Source organism: Punica granatum, chromosome 6 (genome assembly GCF_007655135.1).
Source record: "Punica granatum isolate Tunisia-2019 chromosome 6, ASM765513v2, whole genome shotgun sequence".
Lineage (NCBI taxonomy): Eukaryota > Viridiplantae > Streptophyta > Magnoliopsida > Myrtales > Lythraceae > Punica > Punica granatum.
The window spans coordinates 15,347,383-15,364,684 of NC_045132.1; the positions used below are offsets into that span (position 1 = coordinate 15,347,383).

General features: G+C 38.6%; 2 protein-coding genes and 1 long non-coding RNA gene across 10 annotated transcripts; 2 read left to right on the forward strand and 1 right to left on the reverse strand.

Annotated features, from left to right (window-relative positions):
* Window positions 1-3,214: 3,214 nt before the first annotated feature.
* Window positions 3,215-5,911, forward strand: LOC116210673 (auxin-binding protein T85). Its single transcript, XM_031544648.1, has 5 exons — window positions 3,215-3,435; window positions 3,883-3,989; window positions 4,130-4,333; window positions 5,316-5,383; window positions 5,569-5,911. Exons 1-5 carry the CDS (start codon window positions 3,339-3,341, stop codon window positions 5,681-5,683), a joined length of 591 nt encoding a protein of 196 aa, XP_031400508.1. The 5' UTR covers window positions 3,215-3,338; the 3' UTR covers window positions 5,684-5,911.
* A 109-nt stretch (window positions 5,912-6,020) lies between these two features.
* Window positions 6,021-15,073, reverse strand: LOC116210672 (exosome complex component RRP4 homolog). 8 transcript variants are annotated; one of them, XM_031544643.1, is made up of 10 exons: window positions 14,855-15,073; window positions 13,510-13,579; window positions 12,699-12,762; window positions 10,211-10,394; window positions 8,470-8,571; window positions 8,303-8,348; window positions 7,789-7,878; window positions 7,462-7,527; window positions 7,311-7,376; window positions 6,021-6,955 (listed from the first exon to the last, which is right to left on the reverse strand). In XM_031544643.1, the coding sequence occupies exons 4-10, from the start codon at window positions 10,372-10,374 to the stop codon at window positions 6,500-6,502; spliced, it is 990 nt and encodes a 329-aa protein (XP_031400503.1). In that variant the 5' UTR covers window positions 10,375-10,394; window positions 12,699-12,762; window positions 13,510-13,579; window positions 14,855-15,073; the 3' UTR covers window positions 6,021-6,499. The 8 variants fall into 8 exon arrangements, with proteins under 8 accessions (XP_031400503.1, XP_031400501.1, XP_031400507.1 ...); XM_031544641.1 differs by having other exon boundaries at window positions 10,211-10,401; XM_031544639.1 differs by lacking the exon at window positions 10,211-10,394 and adding an exon at window positions 8,712-8,902 and having other exon boundaries at window positions 6,500-6,955; window positions 14,855-15,071.
* LOC116210674 lies at window positions 9,648-10,092 on the forward strand. The gene is made up of 3 exons (XR_004157545.1): window positions 9,648-9,765; window positions 9,906-10,007; window positions 10,082-10,092. It is a non-coding gene; the product is annotated as an uncharacterized LOC116210674 (long non-coding RNA).
* Window positions 15,074-17,302: the final 2,229 nt, after the last annotated feature.

Below are 17,302 nucleotides of genomic sequence, written 5' to 3' on the forward strand. Positions count from 1 at the left end.
TGTCCTTGTTTTCTTCCCAACGATATTTGATTCAAGTGGTGAAATGTCTTTTCATTTTCTTGAATGTAAGAAAATTTTCCCAAAGACAAGCAGCTTAGCTCACATTTGATTATATATATAATTGTCTTGATGATCCCCAGTTTCAAAGAGAATGCTCTATGCAAAATATGAACTTCAGAAATAATATTGGATTTCAGCCTCAAATATGTATATGGAGCCTTCTTTGCATCACTAATACTGTTGCCATTGCCAACAACTTTTTATAGTTTTTGATTTCATATTATCATCGTCTCATGATGTCCTTAATTCAAAATTCGCCTCATTCAGTACCATATAATGTTTTCTATTGATAAGGAAACTTTTTTATCTCACAAGTGTGAAGTTTCTATTGGGGGAGTCTGCATCGATATAGATAAACTAGACAAAAGGAAAAAAAAAAATTCTAATCATCAAAAAGGAATGTCAAAACATTAATATTTTCTTTTTCTTTCCCAACGTAAATTTGAGGGCCATATAGATTTATGAGTGACACCTGATCATCCAATTTATTGAAGGTCCAAGCAATAAAACCTAAAGTTTGTGGATTATTAATTTGGAGACTAATTGTAATGTTTATTCACCATATTTAATATTAAGTGTATGATAGTCAAAAGTTGGATGATGAGGAGCTGAGGATTGAGGGATTGGAGCTACTATGTTAACACAACCTCTCTGTTTCGCAATTATATAATATATATATATATATATATAAATTAAAAGGTATATTTATAAATAAATAATATGAAATGTGCAATTTACTAATTTTTCAGCATACTTTGAAATAATTTTTTCATAAAATTCTATAATTTAATTTATGAAAATTATGAAAATGAAAAAAATATAATGCTTAATCCACACATCGTTTTTCTTTTAGTCTACAAAACATATACATCTTATATAATATATTATTGATGATAGAAAATAAAATTCGTTAGGCCTGCTTTCCACCAAATAATATAGAATTCATTAAAAATACTATGAAAAAGTTCCCGTGCAATGCACGGGCAAAAAACTAGTATAGGAAAAAAAAAAGTAATCTCTACTCAAGAAGGGTAAGTTTCGATTTCTTTTTCTTACAATTCTCATGCACATTTCACTCAAGTAGCATCCCCTTCATCTTCGCTTTCTCCGTACTTTCTTCTTCTTCTCCTCCATCAATGGTTCTCCTTATTCTTCTACTTCTCATCTTACCTTAATAATACCTCGCTCTTCTAAGAAGAGTTCACTCTCTCCTAATCTCTCAGCAATTCGATTCACCATCAACTTTGAATCACTTGTCAATATAAATAATAATCCATTCAATAAAAGAGTGAAATTAACTTGCATTCTTTCATTTCCAATTATAGTAGAGACACATTTACCTAGTACAAAGAAATAAAAAGCTAAATAAAGAGGCAAATGGTCCCTTTAACGAAAATAGAATCTAAAACTTATTGACTACTAAGTGAGAGCTTGTGTTACCGCATTAATCCTATTTCTCTACATTCATTTTTTTTTTGTGTTGATAGTATTTAGGGACATCTACAAAGATGATTGGGCAATTACCTGAATTTAAAAAAGAAGAAGAAGAAAAACTAAAGTCTATATCTAGAAATCCTTCTAAAATAGGTTCTAAAGTTGGTTTAGATCTTGTGTCATCATTTTTCACAATTTCAAGGTTCGAATGCCAAGTATTTTCGGCATATGTAATATGAACCTTCTCCTTTACTTTTCATATGGTTGTGAAATTTTCTTATCGCAATTTCTATGGTGAATAGTACTGTTCTTCTTCAATTTGTGGGCTGTAACGGGAGGCTCATCAGCTTCTCTCCTTCGTGTGGACAATCTGCGCCCACCAATTATTTTTGTGACTTTCGTAAATGCAAGAGGTGTCAAATCAGTCACTTCCCATCCTCCATACTATTACGAGAATTCAATAGGGACACAAGAGATTCTCATGAGTCATGAATATTTCCTTTAAACAACACTCGTCCACATAGTTCTCGAGGTCTCTCTTACTAAAGAAAAAACATCATTTAGCGTCCTTTTTGCAAACATTTCAAAAAGCATCATTAAAGTTAAGTGGAGAGACTTCTCGGGACACCTTTTAAAATGTTGTAGTAGGACGACCCTAGCCGACACTTTAAAAGTGTCGCCAAAATATCTATAATTTTTTAAAAGCATTTCTAAGTAGGAATACCGACACTTTAAAGTGTTAGTTTAGATTGACCTATGGCCACATTTTAAAAAGTGTTTACATGATTCTTAGATGATGCTTTTTAAGGATACATTGACATTGGCCAAGGGATCCTTAAAAGACATTTGTAATAGTATTGGCTAAGTTAGAATCTTAGCCTACACTTTTTAAGTGTTTGCTAAGGGTCTTATTGCCAACTCTTATACAAAGCGTCGCCTAAAAGGAACTTTTTTTTATTAATTCGGGGCGTTCGGATTTCGCCCTATTAATTATCGAGACTCCGTGAATTTCCAACGGCGCACGGAGCGGATAATTACGCCAAAAGCGCTCCGGTAGTCCCAAAGGGATTTGAACCCGGATCTCGATACAAACTTGAATGTATATTAACCGTTAGGTCAAATTCCTTGAGGTTACCCAAAAGGAACCTTAGATAACGCGTTTTAGGCATCGTCCAAAACCTTGTATTGGTCAATGCTTAAAAGCATTGGCAACTGTACAAATTCTCAAAAAAAAAAAAATTAAGTCCTATTGCGCAATTGTTCAAAGTTGTACCCTCACTAGCCTTTGGTTGCTCTACCTCTGTTGTTCTGTAAGTTTTCCTCTTTTTTCCTTTTTAATGTTGTTTAATTTTAAATTTTCTTAATAAATAAATTAATGAAAACCAAATGAAAAACGGAAAAATCTTAACAAACAACAAAAAAACTTAAAAGAAAACACACAATTGGTTATAAATTTTAATTCTCTTATCGAGATAGGTATGGATTATGTTCTTCAATGGTTTGATACTGGTCATGCCCCATTTAATTTTAAGATTAATTTTTAAAATTTTAACTTTAATTTTAATTATATCAATTAAATAATAAAAATTAACAATAAAATTATTTTTTTAATTTTAATACTAAATTACTTTAATTATTTATTTTTTTTTACGTTTTTTTTTCGTAATTCAACCAAATAATGGCGTTTGATGAAGTTATCATCGGCTACAGGGGATGTGTATCCTGTAATAGTAAAGCAAATTACATTCAGGAAGGTTCTCTCTGGATCTCTCCCCTCCATCCATCACCTTCCATTTCCGGGTTTGGTTTTGTCATCGTCTTCCTACTACTTGCAGACTCAGAGGATGCGAACAATGGCGACGTTGGGAAGACTGGGAATCGGTCTCACTGTAATTGCTCTTCTCTCTGCAGTCGCCGAAGCTTCTCTCTGCTCCATCAATGGTAATCATTTCGTGCACTACTACTACTACCACCATTCCCACTTCCCTGCTTCTTTCTTGCCGTTGCCTTCATCTGAAACAGATGCAAAGCGCTCTGTTGCTCGAATTGTTGGTCCCGGGAAGGACGACCTTCAGGTCTCGACTCACGATTTGGGCAAAGCCCAGTTGATTTGCTTCTCAATTTTGGTGGAGAGAACCTCGTTTAGGACGATGTTTCCATTTACTCCTCAATTGAAGTGAATGTCCAACTGTTTTCATGGGAGTATTCAGCGATCATCTTAGGTTTCCTGTCGTAATACGCTGTTCTCAAGTGAGGGAGCTTGAGGAATTTGATGACCATGAGTTTGGCTTCATTCGTTTCGCAGGCTTCGTGTTTGCTCAGTCCGTGTTGCTGCTGCTGTCTTCTGTTTATATTTCGAGTTATGTTTACCATTTTCTTCTTCTGCAGGGATTCCATTAGTGAGGAATATTAGCGAGCTCCCGCAAGATAACTACGGGAGGGGAGGCTTGTCCCATATTACCGTCGCAGGTTCTGTCTTACATGGGATGAAAGAGGTATCCGATTCGAGGATTTACCATCCTGAGTTTCCATTCTTTCGTTGTGGAAATGATCTGTTGTTCTGAACTCTAATTCTTCTGTAATGGGTGTATGAAACCAATTAGTGCATTACTAAACATATGTTCGGTTTCCACAGATTGAGGTTTGGCTACAAACCTTTGCTCCTGGATCTCATACCCCGATTCACAGGCATTCCTGTGAAGAGGTCTTTGTTGTTCTGAAGGGGAGCGGTACTCTCTATCTTGCCCCGAACTCGCATGTAAAGTACCCTGGTACACCTGAAGAGTTCCCCATATTCTCGAACAGCACATTTCACATCCCTGTCAACGATGCTCACCAGGTAATTGTTCTTCACACTCTTCTTTGACGCCTTTTCTCCATCATAGCAAAGGACAAAACTACCATTGCGTTTTGGACAACTTACGATTCTCACACTTTGAAAGAGTTAGTTTTAATTGGTTCATTAACCGGTAGCTTTTCCAGTTTCTTTCTGTAAAATTTAAGAACATTGGAATATATGGTGTGGTAGAACTGGAAAGCACAATGCAACCTCTTTACTTTGTTTTATCTTCGCATTTCTGTTGTTTCCTTTTCCTGGTCAGAGGAAGTCTCTGTTGCTTGTTTCTGTTCTGAGATGGAGAACTTATATATGCTATATGCAAATGCCTCAATGTTATGGTCAATCAATTAATGGAATTATGAGATGCTCCATTTTATATCCCCTGTGAGTATTTTAAAGGTGGCAACCAAGAATACTTGTTAATAACAAACTCGACCTATTTTATCCTTACATGGATTTTGCTCCTGCAGTCTGCCACATTTCAAAGGCTAAGATATATGTCGGATACATGCATGAATGTTTTTGAAACTTGATAAACCAATCTTAGTCAAGGGCGTGAACTTCATTTTCTGTTCAATAAGAGAGCAGCTTCTGATATTTCCAGACAAGAACAGAGCATTCTCAGACTTTAGGTGACAATGGCCAGCTCCTGATATAAAAGCAATATGATGGTAGAACAAGAAAGATATGAGTCACAAATGGGGGAGGAGAGCGGAAACGCGTTTTCTTTATGATAAGAGGATATGAGCCGGGGCTGAAACAACATTGTGGAAGGTTAGAGATGGAGATGCACGTAGGCCTTTCTTGGGACTTTGGAATCATGGCTCTGAAGATTTGCTTATACATAACAAACACCATTAGCGGTTAGATTAGCTATATGATGTTGCGTTCATCAGATTGCTATTTATGTATGTATGTGATTATGGCTCTGATGTGCAACTGGGTGGTGTTGCTAACCCAACTGATTCCATTGCTGTTGCAGGTCTGGAATACAAATGAACGTGAGGATCTGCAGGTGCTCGTCATAATATCACGTCCGCCAGTGAAAGTGTAAGAAATTGTCAGAGCCTTTGATGTTTTAGAACACATTCTTAAAATTGTCACTCACGTGGTGTACTGTGGGCCTGAAATGCAGTATCAAGAAAATGCTCCGCTTTGTTGCTTATTATGTTTTGGCAAAACTAAAGAGAAGAATCAAATGTGTAGAAATAATTAACGGCCTTATTATATTTCAGGTTTATATATGAAGACTGGTCCATGCCACATACAGCTGCAAAACTCAAGTTCCCGTACCACTGGGACGAAGAGTGTCTCCTGACAACACCTCCATCTGCGAAGGATGAGCTTTAGAATTTTAATTAGTCATTGAGAAACACTTGTATAGCCTCAGCCCACACATCTCTTCCCTGACATGTTCCATCTGCGAAGGATGAGCTTTAGATTTTTAATGGCCATCGATATACAAGTAACACTTGTATAGCCTCAGCCCACACCTCTTCCCTGACATGTTATCCGACACGACAATCAACAGAAAGAATTGTTTCAATAACATGTTATCTGCACAGCATGTTCTCTCTCTCTCTCTCTCTCTCTCGGTGAAATAAGCACAGGTTTTTTTTTTTTTTTTTTTGATGAATAAAATAAGCATTGGGTTCATTGAGCATATTTTGATAGAAAGATCAGTACAGAGATGAAGGCGTGCCTCAAATATGACTAAAAGAAAAGGAACTCCGGAGATCTGCAGTCAGACAGCTCTCCCGATCATAGGCCATGTTACCATGAGCAATAATTCCGAATTTGTTTACAACTAAGTGTATTTCACTACGAGAAAACTATCAAAAGGGCAAAATTAAATGAAATAGGGTAGCCCAGACCTGATAAAAGATCTAATCCTGAAATATAGCATTTCCTCATAAGTTCAGAGGAAGAAACTGTTTAATGTAATACATCTTCAAATGACACCATGACGATGCCCATTGTACAGTGAAAATGAGGACCATGTCTTGGAAGCTGCTTATCTTGGCTGGGAACAATGCCCACTTTTGAAAACTCGAACAAGTTTCTCCGGCCAAAATGATCACCCTTTGCACGAAGATCACACTCGAATCACAAAATCAGCGCTAGATGGGACTTCCAACCAGTTTGTATCATACACTTGCAGATTTATCACCCCTTCTTTTTTGCCGAGCTTCTTCTCTCGGCCTCTCTTTCTGCAACCAGGACACAAAACTCAGATCCAAGCATCTCATGAATCTCCTTCAGTGACATGCTCATAGTAACCGTATCCATAATTATTTCTATAGTGACGCTGAAGCCCAAAGTGGACAGGACCCTGATTGCATTGGCAGTTCTGCAAACATTTTGCCTTGTCTCCAGGGGAGTGTATGCTCGTTCTTGTTCTTCAAGGGTCATGGAGTATTTGCTGGGCTTTAGGATCTGATCTGATTTATTCGCTTGTTCATCTATGACCATATCATCCTTTGGTTCCGCGTGTTCTCCTACCCAGATGAATCCGTTGCAGCCAAGGATCAGGTCAATACCATACTCCTCGATATAGTGGAAATGTTGCTTCCGTCTTTTTACTAAATATGGAGGGATTGAAAGCAACTGTCCTCTCTCAAGCTGCAATGGTAGGATCAATCAATGACTTGGTGACTATTGGTTAACGCTTCTAGTTAAATCAAATAGTTTGACACTGTTCAACAAGTTCAGTGTATTGATTGTGTCAATTAGCACGTCCTATAAGTCGAGTCTACGGTTTTCTAGCAGGCTTGACACAGGTATTATTGTGATGCTTAAAGCAAAGCAGGATTATAAGGAAATGAACGCAAGCATGTAACCCAAGATAGAAGTACTACTATAGCGTGTATTAACCTAAGAACCATATCAAAACAAAAAATCCATTTGGAACCATTACAACATTTAAAAAGGAATGAAACCATAGCTTGATTTATAATGCAGGAAAACCAAAACAAACCTTCCCATATTTCTGACTTCTTGCCTGAAGTTGCAACCCATCATGGTGGAAGCCACGGACTTCAGCCTACAAAAGACCACAGTTTTAACATAAATTAGTCTGACCTTGTACATGATAATTAAAATCTCAGAGCCATAAGTTCAGAACTTACACACACTACATCATTTTCTTCAAAAATACTGCGCATGTTGAGCTCATCGACAGCAGTTCGCCGCCTCTAGAAATTACAAATAATAGAAAATACAATGTCATATTCATTAGTTGTTCACACCAATTGATATAATGACTACAGGCTATCCCTATGCATGAACTTCATTAAATGCTATGGCCACATCAGTTCTGTCCAGCCCAAATTATTCAAACAAGAGATGGCACCCTATTCGAAAAATAGAAGCTACTGAAATTCATATGTGAAAGAATATCAAAGCTAGAAAAAATAACTGCATAAAGAACTACAGTGGATAGAAAATTTCGATACCTGAATCCCATCAGGCAAGTTCATAGAGGAAAGCATTAAAACAGCATCCTGGCTAAAATTTATATCAATTCTCCAACGCTTTGGAGCGACCTGAAAAAGAAAACCACGGATGCTACATAAGACAGGGTGTCCTTCCAGTTGAATCATATGAGCTACAATTAAACATTTTGCAAGTAAACTTGTCACAGCTTTTGCATTCATGAAGGTTCAAGGTATTGCAGATTATTGCGTGAGACAATCAGAAGATGGTAGACCTAGGTGACTGTAAGAGTGGGGCTTGCAATATAAGTCAGGACACTTATTAAAGCATAGGATGAATATAACATGCATCAAATAGCAAGGATAATCAATCACGTAGTAAAAACTATGTAGACCGGATTGATAAAAGTCCTCTAACATTGGAGGCACATATTTAGGCATCGGGCAAGTAGTCTTAAGGCCTCAATGAAACATTCATTGGCAACATATTAACGCACCATTAAGAAAGTTAATGGCCAATATAGAGAAAGTGTACCTCGATAACACGTCCAACAACGATATCTCCAACTTCTGGCTTGTACCTACACCAACAATACTTTAATTTAAAGACTGTATCATCTGTCATTTAAAACCGAAAAAGAAAGGAAAACCTGATCTTTACACTCCCATTGCTTTCCAAAGAATGTAAGTGCTACCACTTACCTGGCTCGAAGAGTTCGAACATACACTAGCTTGTTAACCCGCTCGACTACTCCACACACAGTAGCAATGACTTCACCATTAAGCTCAGATGTTCCATGCCCCCTTAATTTAATAGGAAAGCCAAACAGTAATCAGTCACATGGTCCAAATCTAATATATTGAAATCTGAGATTATCGTACAGTATCCCATATACAATCTGGGTATTCAGTGAATGGGGACAGAGCAAAGTAGGTTACAGTACTTGAGGAACCCGTCATCATAGTTGACAGGGATGGAGTCAGCAACAGTGACAGAGGCATTGGAATTGGCCTTGGAAGACAGAGACTCGAGCTTCTGCAGCGCTCTCTGCAGCCTTATCTTCTGTGTTTGCGTCAATGGAATCTCCAATCCTCTCATCCTCCCCATGTTTCAGCTGCAGTTCTTCCCTGTGTACTGCAACAACATTCAAGCTTCTCTTCCCAATCAACAATGGAGGTCAGAGAGAGATAGAGAGGGAGGGAGAGAGAGAGAGACAGAAGGGGGGGGGGGGGGGGGGGAGGACTGCAAAACCTAGAACCAGGAGTGTGCGGCTCTGGGTTCTCATTGTATCCGGACCCTATCTAGGATCAGTGTAATCAAAACCGGACTGGATGTTGAACTGGTCAAAGTATGGATTCACAGGTCCGATGGATTCAACCGGGGTTAGATAGGTCGGATTAAAACATAATTATAATAAAAAAGCAAGATGAATAAAATAAATACACAATAATTTATTTTTATTAATAAAAAGGATCCCATAGAACCGGCTCGGTTCATTTGGGTTTACATTAAAATCGGTCAGCCTAAAACCCCAAATTGCATATTTGAACCGGCTTTTTTATTATAATTATGTTTTAATCCGACCTATCTAACCCCTGTTGAATCCATCGGACCTGTGAATCCATACTTCGACCAGTTCAACATCCAGTCCGGTTTTGATTACACTGATCCTAGATAGGGTCCAGGTACAATGAGAACCCAGAGCCGCACACTCCTGATTCTAGGTTTTGCAGTCCTCCCTCCTTCTGTCTCTCTCTCTCCCCCCCTCTCTATCTCTCTCTGACCTCCATTGTTGATTGGGAAGAGAAGCTTGAATGTTGTTGCAGTACACAGGGAAGAACTGCAGCTGAAACATGGGGAGGATTGGAGATTCCATTGACGCAAACACAGAAGATAAGGCTGCAGAAGCTCGAGTCTCTGTCTTCCAAGGCCAATTCCAATGCCTCTGTCACTGTTGCTGACTCCATCCCTGTCAACTATGATGACGGGTTCCTCAAGTACTGTAACCTACTTTGCTCTGTCCCCATTCACTGAATACCCAGATTGTATATGGGATACTGTACGATAATCTCAGATTTCAATATATTAGATTTGGACCATGTGACTGATTACTGTTTGGCTTTCCTATTAAATTAAGGGGGCATGGAACATCTGAGCTTAATGGTGAAGTCATTGCTACTGTGTGTGGAGTAGTCGAGCGGGTTAACAAGCTAGTGTATGTTCGAACTCTTCGAGCCAGGTAAGTGGTAGCACTTACATTCTTTGGAAAGCAATGGGAGTGTCAGTCTTTAAATTAAAGTATTGTTGGTGTAGGTACAAGCCAAACAGTAATCAGTCACATGGTCCAAATCTAATATATTGAAATCTGAGATTATCGTACAGTATCCCATATACAATCTGGGTATTCAGTGAATGGGGACAGAGCAAAGTAGGTTACAGTACTTGAGGAACCCGTCATCATAGTTGACAGGGATGGAGTCAGCAACAGTGACAGAGGCATTGGAATTGGCCTTGGTAGACAGAGACTCGAGCTTCTGCAGCGCTCTCTGCAGCCTTATCTTCTGTGTTTGCGTCAATGGAATCTCCAATCCTCTCATCCTCCCCATGTTTCAGCTGCAGTTCTTCCCTGTGTATTGCAACAACATTCAAGCTTCTCTTCCCAATCAACAATGGAGGTCAGAGAGAGAGAGAGAGACAGAGGGGGGGGGAGGGAGGACTGCAAAACCTAGAACCAGGAGTGTGCGGCTCTGGGTTCTCATTGTACCCGAACTCTATCTAGGATCAGTGTAATCAAAACCGGACTGGATGTTGAACTGGTCGAAGTATGGATTCACAGGTCCGACGGATTCAACCGGGGTTAGATAGGTCGGATTAAAGCATAATTATAATAAAAAAGCAAGATGAATAAAATAAATACACAATAATTTAAATAACTATTCTTAATTAATAAAAGAAAATTTTCACGCAAGCCCTTCCCTTCTTTGTTACTGTGTAAATTACATTTATACTTCTCCTTAAGTGTCAAAAAGAAAAATTATGAACAATAACAGACGAAAGTGGCTCTAACATAAATTGTTATGGTGCAAGGATTGAAGGAGAGAGAAATCTTAGATCTTGTGTTCGAGTCCATTCCCACACATTTTATTTTTATTAATAAAAAGGATCCCATAGAACCGGCTCGGTTCATTTGGGTTTACATTAAAATCGGTCAGCCTAAAACCCCAAATTGCATATTTGAACCGGCTGGTTTTTAAGAAAAAAACCCACCGGCCGGTTCTATGGAATTCCTATATTTTTTTAATGTAAAAATTTTTAGGTTGTGTAAGTATTTGAACACATGACCCTTTGCTTCCCATACTAGCATGCGACCAACCAAGCCACCACTACATTCTTGTTCTTAGAGGTACTTATTAAAATTCAATATTTATTTTGGAATAAGAAATAATAAATATAAATATTTTCTTACACTATTCTTATATTTCTTTGAAATCATCATACTTCAATCATAATTTTTTTAATAATATGAATATTTATTTTATTTTTATAAAACGTGCGCTCTGACCCATCGTATCCCCGGTTGGACCCATAAACCCATGAACCCATGCCCCTTCCGGTTCACCATCCGATCCGATTCTGATAGCACTGCTTTCAGACTTAATCTTTCCAGTTCAATAAGGTGAAATTATTGTGAAAATTTCCAGCTTCTTTATGTATATAAGCATTGTGAAAAATTTCTAGTTTCTTTGTATTGAAATTACTTCTTTTATTTAGGACCTGGAGCTGTTTAATTCAATCAACGATGGCATGAAATTTGTTGCTTTCACTGAAATGTTTTTATTACCTTATCTATGGAGGTGAACAGTACTATTACTTATCTACTTCCCCTTCCCCCCCCCCCCCCCCCCCCCCCCCCCCCCCCCCCCCCCCCCCCCCCCCCCAAACCAATTCAAAGGATGATCCCTGCATTGGTTCTTCGATGATATAGCAAATCGTTTCACGGAACACATTTAATATGGTAAAGGTATTACAAGAGTTTTTCATTTTAAATTTAGAAGTTAAAGACTTAATTGAAGTATTGTCATTAATCTTTCTTCTGTCGATATAGGAATACCTTATATCTGGAGACTTATATCTGGAGACCAAAGTGTTGGAGGAGGCAATAACACCGAGAAGGATGGACATGAAATCTAGGACAGAGATGAGGGAAATGCTAAAACTTCCTTTCCTCCAAGATAAGTTGCGATTTTTCATTGTTCTAGCTTTATTTTCCTTCTATGACATGTACACTTTTAAAATTTCACGAGTAGTTGAAATTTTACAGAGTTTTCTAATACTTTTGTGGTCAATTTTAATTATTTTCAATTCTGCCTTTCAATTTATTTTTGTTTTGGACTGCATTTTAACTTTTTAGTTCTCTTTTAGATTGTAGTTTCTAGGAACTCTGAATATTATGTTCAAGGTTGTCAGAATCGCGATTCTACCTAGAATCGGTCGAGGGTCGTAGAATCGTGAATCGCGATTCGAATCGTGAATCGTAAGATTCTACCAGTAATTAAAATATATATATATATATATATATATATGTAGCATACTTTCCTAAATAAAAAAAAATCCTTGTTCATTCAAATAAAGATTACAAACCAACAAATCAACAATAAGTTATAAAAACACAAAATATTGTTACAAATTATCGAAATTCAATGTTCAAATCATAACTCAAACTCCCGAAATAAAAAGTTAACAACATAAGTCATAATATAAAATAAACAAACAGATCAAATCTCGTCCAAATCAAACAGATATATTTACCAACAAAATTGGAATACAATTAGAGATTGATTAAATGGTTTCCAATGCTATTATCAGCAAATATCCATATATTATATTGGTGGAACTTTTGCATATTATATGATAAAAGACAAGAACGTACCTCTCTGAATTTAGTCTTCCAGTCCTTCCTAACAACAACTGCTTTATCCAGCTCAGGCTTCACCCTGCATTTTATCAAAAAACCAACATAAGTAATCGGTTGCCTAGAGCAGTAGATCATACATTCCAATGGAAAGAAGCGTGACAAACACAAATTAGAAAGAGCATAAAACGAATCCAACATAGAATGACAAATTCACTGGTGACTCATACAAAATATAGCTATCAAGAAAACGAGATAGGGCACTAACCTGAAAAACATTTAACATATATGATTGGGAAGATTTGTGCCATCTTAAATTAAGATGTGAGTGGCACAACAACGCTAAGAAGAAAGTACTTGCTAAAGTGGGTGACTTTCAACAATAATAAAGATAATAAATTGACAGCATAACCTTATACAACCCCTCATTATCCAAAGCGTAAGAATTTACGACATGGGAAGAATGCAGTGACTCACAAGGGCATATCCTATAAAATGCACGATGAAGATTACTAGAAAACCACATTCACCGGAAGCATTCAATTCATTCAACAAGCAAATTGTGCAAGAGCAACCGAAGCATCGAAGATTCGAATCTATAGTTTCCTAAATTTAGTTAGGAATCCTAACTTAGGATTTTTCGTTCAATTTCAGCAATGGCAGCACAGATCGAGAACAACACAGACATAGAGCCACAGGCACAGACCAGTCACGCAAGAACAACACAGACACAGTCACACAGAGCCACAGGCAGAGATCAGTCACATTAGCACAGAGCCACAGACAGTACAAAGAACTGAGAGAAGTAGCATCGACTGATTCGACTCACCTCAATAGACGAGCCTTGCGCCTCAGCGACTGAACCAGAGTAGAAGAGCTGCAATCGGGGACGACCTGAGCTGCAATCAGAAGAGAGAACGAATGGAGGAGAAGAACGGAGGATTGAGGAGGACTGCAATCGAGGACGAACGAGCAAGATGCACGAGACAAGGAGAAATTAGGGCTGAAGATCAGTGGAGAGCTGAGTCGTTCTTCTCCAACTAGGGCTGTGATTCTGTGAAGTTCTCGAGCAGAGAAGAGAAAGGGGAGGAGGAGGACCGAATCCGACCCGACAAGGTCAATGGGCCGCCCAATTTTTGCGGGCTTTGGGCCGAATTGTGGAATCGTCTGGGTCGGACCGATTCCACGATTCACCGACCCAACTCGCGATTCCATACCGATTCAGCCATTTCCGATTCACCCGTTAGAATCGGAATCGTACACCAGTCCTTGAATCGTAGAATCGTACGATTCTACGATTCGAATCGCGATTCTGACAACCATGATTATGTTATTTCATTTTGTTTTCTGGTTGTTTTTGTTATTTTTTGAACCTTTTTATAAAACTTTATGATTCATTTGTAATTTCTTATCTTTAAATTTATTTAGTTATTTTATATATAATCTTCAATTTTCTTAATGTTTAAGAAAAACAGGGGCCTCTGGTATACTGGTCGTAATAAAACTAAAAGTGACCCATGAATCATTTCTGTCCAATTGCAACTCACAGGAGTAAAGATCAGAATTCAGATGCATTAGCTGATAAGGCAGAATACAATAAATGAAGCAGCAGCTAATTTGACACACAAAGAAGTTACAGAACAGAATATTTCACTCATTTTTTTCATGCTTGACAGTCTAGTTGATGCCTAAAACGCCAGAACAGAACTACCAATTCTTCATTCAAAGGAATAAAACAAACTTCACTGACAGAGAATCCTAAAAAGTTACAGAGAATTACTTCAACCAGCAATGCAGCAGGTAATTTGAATTCTATGCAGTTTGAAGCATTCGACATTTCAAATAAAATAAATTCATCAATTACTTCAACCAGCAATGCAGCAGCTAATTTGACTTCCACAGCGAATATTTCACTCATTTTTTTCATGCTTAACAGTCTAGAGTAGACTCTAGGAGACGCCTCAAACTCAAACGCCAGAAGAACCAGAAGACCAGAGCTACCAAATTACCAATTATTCGTTCAAAAGGAACAAACATCACAGACAGAGATATTCCCGGGCGCGAATTGCTGCAGCTGATACTGAAGTAGGAGGAGGAAGATGCGGAATCGCGAATTAAACCAACTTGACGAGGAGAAGCTGAGAAGAGACAAAAGGAGAAGAGGAAGTTCGAACCTGTTCCAATCTTGCGTTGCTCGAATGAGAAGAGGAAGCTCGGCCTCGAATTGAAGTTGCTGATGAGTCGAATCAGCCGATGACGGAACTTAACTGGAACGGAGAGTGACGAGAAGAGGGAACAGTGAAGAGGACAGCCGACTAGGGTTTCACCTTCAGACTTCGATTCAATTCTGCTCTGTTGTGCTGAGCGTTAGAGTGGCTGAAGTCACTGAATTCGGTTTCGGGCTCGGGGCGGGAGATTCAGATTTCCCTTAAAAACCATGAACCCATCAACCAGCCGGTTCGAATGGGTTGATGGGTTTGTTTAAAACCGGCCGGTTTTCTGAGTTCACCGGTTTTTTTAGTGTAATTTCGGTTTTTTAGGTAACCGGACCGGACACAGGTCCGATTTTCGGTCCGACCGGCCTAACCGCCCGGTCCAGGTCTGATAACACTGGTTTATTGCTTTAGTCTGGATTTTACGTTATTAATTTGATCATTTAAAAATTTTAGATTATATTACTTTTATGAATTTTTTGAAAATTAATCTAAATAAATCTTTGATTATTAACTTACAATTTCATGGACAATAGAAGAAAAAGGAGGAGAAGAGGAATATGTGTGCCCGTACATGTTGAAGGAAAATATAGGCCCTTGATTTTCGATGAGGAGAGGAGACGTGTCAATTCATGAATAAAGAGACAATGAGATGGAGACAAGAATGGAAAGCAAAGGGTGCACGTATTCTAAGAGGGACTCGAGCGACGTGAGGTGCAGCCCAAAAAAGAATGTTTCCTAAATAGGAGGACAAGACAAAATGTAACAATTATTTACATAATTGAGGCGAAATGCTGGCAATATATGTGTTGTTGAGTGTGGCTCGAATTCTCAACCCTAAGACTTGAAGACAACATGAAAGATCTAGGCTGCAGACAGTTGATTGTAATAGTACAGACAACCAATTGCATTCGACACAAGATGAAAATCTAGTCCACAGACAGAGGATTGTTGTAGCAGGCGCAGTTGACTGCAGGAATAAGCATATTTTCTGGAGCGAGATCTAACACAATCATAATAGATTTGGTTAGTTTTTGTTGGGCTTCCCTCCAATTTGGAGGAAGTTGGGCTCAAATTGTATTGGGCTTTTATCGGGCTTTAATAGGCCCAAGACCCATTTTAGTTAGGGTTTATATTTGTTAGGCGGCATATATATATATATATATATATATATATATATATATATATAGCAGTAGCGGCAGAAAAGAATATAGGAGAAGGCTGTAGAAGAAAGAAGCTGCAGACAGCAGAAAAGGGGCAGCCGCAAACAGACAGCAGACAGCAGAACAGAGGAAGAGCAGAGGAGAATTCTGCTCAACAGGGGCAGCGCGCAGCTGGAGATCAAACCTCGATCGGGACATCAAACGAACTCCGATTGGGACGAAATTTTGACAGCAGCTTCACAACACGTGGGGCTAACTTCTGAACGGTCAGAATTTCTATTCGAGCTCTGTAGGTGCTGTTTCAGCTGATTTGTGAACCACCCGGTGTGGGTGACGAATTTAGTATTTGGGTGATCCAAGAGAGTGTTTCTCTTGAGTTTGGTGATCCAAGGGTTTATCCTTGACGAAAGACATTGTATAATCTTCATAGTGGATCGTTGATTCGGAGTTGGTCCCGTGGTTTTTCCCCACATTGGGGTTTTCCACGTAAAATTCTTGGTGTTGTTTTACTTTACTGCTTGTTGGTTGATTTGATTAGTTCCTATCTCGATTACACTAGAAGGGGAGGAAGATTAATCGCTGCGTTATTGTTTGGTTGAGTACATCCCTAACCCCAACAAGTGGTATCAAAGCTTCGGGTTAGAGAAGTTTGAGTTTTTTTCGGTGTTTTCGAGATGGAGGAGTCTACAGGATCTATGTTCAAGTTGAATGCAACCAACTACTCTATATGGAAGTCTCGGATGGAGGATCTTCTATTTTGCAGGGATTTGTACGATCCTATTGAAGGGGATTCCGCGAAACCCAAAGATAAGGATGACAAGGCTTGGGAACGCACAAATCGGAAGACTATTGGTTTGATTCGGCAGTGGATAGACAATAGTATTTATCATCATGTTGCTCAGGAGACAAATGCAAAAGCTTTGTGGGATAAATTGACAAATCTCTATGCGAGGAAGACACCGCAAAATAAGGCATTCCTCGTGAAGAAGCTTGTTCATCTTCGTTTTCAGGATGGAGGTGATATGGCTGCGCACATGAGTAATTTCCAGGATATTATTAACCAGTTGACGAACCTGGAGATAATATTACCCGATGAGTTGCAGGCTTGTCTACTTTTAGGGACTCTACCGGATAATTGGGACACACTCGTGGTTGCATTAAGCAATTCTGCGCCAAACGGGAAGCTATTGTTGGCCACGGTGACAGACAGTTTATTTAATGAGGAGACTAGAAGGAAAGGCTGGGG

What these genes read in the sequence shown, in the direction of transcription:
- LOC116210672 (XM_031544646.1), bottom strand. Translation starts at nt 10,374, where the DNA reads ATGGGGAGGATGAGAGGATTGGAGATTCCATTGACGCAAACACAGAAG. An exon ending in ACTTGCCTGATGGGATTCAG is followed by an intron (nt 7,528 to 7,788) that starts GTATCGAAATTT and finishes TGTAATTTCTAG; the next exon opens with AGGCGGCGAACTGCTGTCGA. An exon ending in AAGAAAATGATGTAGTGTGT is followed by an intron (nt 7,377 to 7,461) that starts GTAAGTTCTGAA and finishes GGTCTTTTGTAG; the next exon opens with GCTGAAGTCCGTGGCTTCCA.
- LOC116210673 (XM_031544648.1), top strand. Translation starts at nt 3,339, where the DNA reads ATGCGAACAATGGCGACGTTGGGAAGACTGGGAATCGGTCTCACTGTA. An exon ending in TCTTACATGGGATGAAAGAG is followed by an intron (nt 3,990 to 4,129) that starts GTATCCGATTCG and finishes CGGTTTCCACAG; the next exon opens with ATTGAGGTTTGGCTACAAAC. An exon ending in CTGTCAACGATGCTCACCAG is followed by an intron (nt 4,334 to 5,315) that starts GTAATTGTTCTT and finishes TTGCTGTTGCAG; the next exon opens with GTCTGGAATACAAATGAACG.